This window comes from Dermacentor albipictus, chromosome 9 (genome assembly GCF_038994185.2).
Source record: "Dermacentor albipictus isolate Rhodes 1998 colony chromosome 9, USDA_Dalb.pri_finalv2, whole genome shotgun sequence".
Taxonomy (NCBI): Eukaryota; Metazoa; Arthropoda; class Arachnida; order Ixodida; family Ixodidae; genus Dermacentor; species Dermacentor albipictus.
This window is the reverse complement of record NC_091829.1, coordinates 32,487,775-32,492,176: the sequence shown is the minus strand read 5'-3', so window position 1 is coordinate 32,492,176 and position 4,402 is coordinate 32,487,775. Positions and strand designations below refer to the sequence as shown.

Sequence of the window (4,402 nt, the reverse complement as noted above, 5' to 3'; positions counted from 1 at the left end):
TTTCCAGCGAGGAGCTATCCTTCTTGCGTAGATAGGTGTTTTACGCGAGCGGCGCACACGTGATGTGACACAGATTTTGCTACATGTGTGGTTACTTGCTTCAAAATAAAACAGTGTTGTAAGTATGCGCTCGTGTGCCTCAGCGTCTCCTTCGTCCTCGTCTTGTGCGCAAAAAGTCGCCATTCATGTCCTACCAACATGCCCAAACAGTCCCCTTAATGTCTCCCAGTAACAACAGCAAAGAAAAAAAAATAGATGCATAGGCATGTTCGGCTGAGGTTCAACTGCTAAATGTAACATTGCAAAACGTACCATATTAGTAAAGCATGGTCATAAAGAATTACAGAGAAACTGCCGAAATAAAAGCTCAATGAGCCATCAATTATCACCAACGTACGGGGGTGCCACCTAAATACGGGACGGCGTCCTCCTCGCGTTTTGAACTTCGCACCTCGCCGTGGCGCCGCGCAGTACGTGATCCCCGAGGCTATTTGCGACGCACTCGCATGTTCCCTTTCCCAAAGATGACGATTGTACATACTGCAACAAAACCAGATAAGGCCTACATTTTTCGTTCTACTGGTGCTCCCGAGGTCGCGCGAAAGCTAAAGAATCGCAGGCGGCAAATGTTTGTTTCCCTCTCTACTTCTTTCTATGGGAATCCCTGCATTAGAACAGCAAGTTGGCCGAGTTGGTAGGCTAACATCGTCCGAATCGGTGTCTTTGTTACCGTTTATTTCGCGCCATTTGATTTCGACCCGTTCTCAGCATTTCAACGTTGGCTCCGTCGCGACAGCAAGCGATGTAGCCTGCACTGGCATCGCGGCTTGCTTTGACCTGTGCTGCCATTTTGCCATACATCGGTGGGTGTGGTTGCGTGCAGGAGTGCGCACATGATTTCGTGAATACCTTTAGCTAATGGCGTCAAGCTGCAATTAACGTAGCCTTTTTCGAAAGGACCACGGAGTGACCGAAAGATTGCTGGCTGCTCATTTTCGTAGGACATTCCCTAGGCTCGTGGTTCGAACAACGCGGGTATGGACAGCCGGGTCAAGCTACGTTTCTCAGCAACGAGAGGTGAGGCTGATTCTAGCAACAGTGTTGAAATTATTCCGCACCAGCAATATTTCGCGTGGCTGCTATGCTAAGTGCCTTGCACTCATTTTTTTTTTGTAGCAACACGCTTTCTTCTGCCTGCTCGCGAAGTAGGCGTATCAGCCATTAGAGAAAAGCAATACAGTTGCCAGTCCAGTGCAGCACGATACTTAATTTCACGTCGGTGCACTGAACAAAACTAATTAGTTCCTATCATACTGTATAACTTCGACCGTATCCTCGTACTTAAACGTTGCTTTTGCTGCAGTAGCAGGAGAGGTAGTCGGCACTGATAACGCCGCTTGTTTGAACGTTGGCTGCCATTTTGCCATTCGTTGGTACGTGTCATTGAGCGCAAAAGCATTCACCTGCTTTCATGAATAAGTTTAGCTTGTGCCATTAGGCCACAACATTTTTGAAGGCGCCACAATTTGACTGATAGTATGCTGGCTACTCGTGCATGCAGGGCTTCCCCGTGGCTCATGGTTCGAACAATGGGGGAACGAACCGCCTGGTCAAGTTCCGCTTGGCAAGAGACAAGGTGAGCGCAATTCTTTTTATTGATTAGAAGCGAAGTAATTACGCTGAATGGACTTATTGTGTGGAAGCTATGCGATATGTGCCGCTTCGTTGTAAAACGCGTTCTTTTTCCTGCTCGCGTATTGAACGCGTATCAACCGTTAGAAAAGTGCACTGCAGCTGCCAGTTAAGTGCCTAATGGCGCCGAATTTGATGTTGGCGCGATGAAAACATAACCTCTTCGTTACATATTCCGAAACTCAATTTAAAACTTGCTAAAAATGTATTTAAGGACTATTGCCAGCATCTTTACGTTTTACCGTGCTTTTCCTGGTTTATATTGCGGCACCATCGATGGGAAACTCACCGAATGAGGGATATGCCGCGAACAGAATTGTGCAGAAAGATAAATTTTATGCAGCTTCAAGGCACACGTTGGAATCTATTTGAAGCGAAGTTTTATATTACAGTCCTACACAACCAACGGCGGCGCGTGTAATTGTTTAATGACATCCTATGCAATGAGTAAATTCACTCAATGTTTATGCGGAACTTTCATTTCGTGCAATTTTCACACTCGTGCTCTACACCGTTCCGAAGCTATTCCGAAATGCAAACGCAATATCAGGCGGATACACAGTGGGGCCTATCTGCGGAGCGATATCACGAATGTGAAGGCGATCTGTGATGCTTGTCGACGGAAGCGTGCCGATCACTGGTGTGTGCATTGAGAAGGAGACATTTATAATCACACGTATTCGGAACTTATTCGAAGTAATAATAATCTTGAAAGCGCGGTCCAGCAGCCCCACGTGGAGGGTCACAGCGACCATGTGCAGTCGCGATCTTTTTGAGCGTGAACATGGGAGCGCGTGGCTTTCCGTACTGTCAGCGCAGTTTAGTACCCAGAAACATTGCGCATGCGCCGTGAGTCACGCAAGCACGTGCATGTCGTCTGCTGCACGCGTAGCGCAATAAGGGACGCGTACGCTTAAAGAGCGGTAACAGTATAGAACTTGGAATTACAAGTCACACGATGTATGAATACACATGAAGCTGTTACCTTTTGCCGACGTTCCCAAGATCATTCCTTGCTCTTCAGCTAGGTTGTTGCTACGCATGCGTATTATATTTTGGGGCGTATTGTAAATGTAACCTCCTGTCATCGAGGAAAGTATGTGCATTTTTTCATTGATCAGATCAGCTTTGTCACCTCAGCGCGTGTTTCGAGGATAGCTGGGACATAGTCAAACTCGCTCAGAAAGATACTCTCCGCGCTCCATCTGCTCCCTGGTGCAGAGGCCACTAAAGACTGCCAATATGATTATTCAAATATTCAGCAAGGAAGGCTGCATTTCTGACGCCCCACGTAGGCGTCGACCAAGTACAACGACGGACGAAGGGGACGCGCTTGTGGTAGTTGCAATCATGGAAAAACTGTTTCAGTCCACGAGAGAAGTTCGGGAGCTGCTGGAAGTGGACGCTTTGTTTGGTACCATACGGAGACGTCTTCGGAGTGTTGGACAACGAAGTTCTGTGGCTGCGCCAGATCCCGTCCGCACATGCTTCGAACAAGGCGTCACGAGTGCAATTTGCCGAAGCGAACGCCTCGTGAACTTCCGATGACTGGGGTCGAGTAATCTCGGACGAGTCGGCTTTTTTTCCACACGTCAAAACCAACGCGTGCGAGTGCGGCGGGCAAGAGGGACACGGTAAGAATTCTTTTTTCCGACCAGTCTTTACTTTGTGTGCAGGACTAAATTTATTATGACTTCCATGCAGTTACGAGCCAGCCAATGTGCAGGGAGTCGCCGCGAGCCGACGCACCTGTGTGGACGTGTGGGGCGCGGTGTTCAAGGCATCGCCTCGGGCCACCACACCGCATCGAGGGCGCTCTTACTTCGCAGGGCTACTGTAGCGTAATCTTGGACGACAGCCTCCTCCCTTACGCCCACACCACTTTCCCCGATGCTGATTTGGTGCTCCAGCATGACCATGCGCCGGTACACACTGCGAAGATTGTGAAAGAGCACCTAGAAACTGGTAGTCGAACTGAACTCCTGGCCGGCCAAGGGCGCTGACAAGAACCTCTGGAAAATATCCGGGGGCGCATAAGAGCAGCCATGGTGCGACACCCGGTTTCTTCGGCGACCCTGGAGGAGTTGTGGCTAGCTGTTTGCCAAGAGAACGAGAATCTTAGAGCAGCAAGTATCCCTGTGGTTGCCCTGTACTCTTCGATACCACCTGGAAAGGCAGCAGTTGTTGCTGTGGAAGGTGATGAAGAATACTATAAAGAAAATCAAGCAGCAAATAAAGGCAATTTACATCTGTCGCCTCTCAGTGTTTCAACATTTCTTGAAAAGTGCGCAAAATAAAAGTTTGTATGCTCGTGTTTCGTTGCTTTTTTCTGCATTGTGTGACTAAAAGAATCCTGGAGAAAAGAAAAATATAACTGGGTAACGATTTTCTGATAATTAGGGAGGAAGCAGGAGTAGAAAGACGGGGAGCTTAGAAGTTAGGGTAATTGTGGGGAGTAGGAATACACTGTCTTAACTGGAAGCATCCCAAATGCGTTTAGTCATAAGGCGGTCACCGACGAGGAAAAACAGCTAGCAGACGACAAACGTGCGCTCCGACGACTTGATGCTCTTGAAGGGAACATGCCGAGCAAGAGCATGAATATGCTGAAACTCCGGATAACTGCGTAGTGCGGAAAGCCGCTTGCTCCCGTGTTCGCGCTCAAAAAGATCGCGACTGTAGAGGTGAGTCTATTTTTGCAGGAAACACG

General features: G+C 48.4%; 1 protein-coding gene across 1 annotated transcript; it reads left to right on the top strand.

The window, feature by feature from the left end:
• The first annotated feature begins 525 nt into the window (after nt 1–525).
• Nucleotides 526–3,946, top strand: LOC135912695 (uncharacterized). Its single transcript, XM_065445213.2, has 4 exons — nt 526–863; nt 1,002–1,077; nt 1,562–1,636; nt 3,397–3,946. The coding sequence occupies exons 2-4, from the start codon at nt 1,038–1,040 to the stop codon at nt 3,693–3,695; spliced, it is 414 nt and encodes a 137-aa protein (XP_065301285.1). The 5' UTR covers nt 526–863; nt 1,002–1,037; the 3' UTR covers nt 3,696–3,946.
• The last annotated feature ends 456 nt before the right edge of the window (nt 3,947–4,402 follow it).

Bases quoted from the DNA above. Each gene is read 5' to 3' on its own strand.
- LOC135912695 (XM_065445213.2), top strand. From the start codon at position 1,038: ATGGACAGCCGGGTCAAGCTACGTTTCTCAGCAACGAGAG. The intron at 1,078-1,561 runs GTGAGGCTGATT...TCGTGCATGCAG, and splicing joins ACGTTTCTCAGCAACGAGAG to GGCTTCCCCGTGGCTCATGG. The intron at 1,637-3,396 runs GTGAGCGCAATT...ACTTCCATGCAG, and splicing joins TCCGCTTGGCAAGAGACAAG to TTACGAGCCAGCCAATGTGC.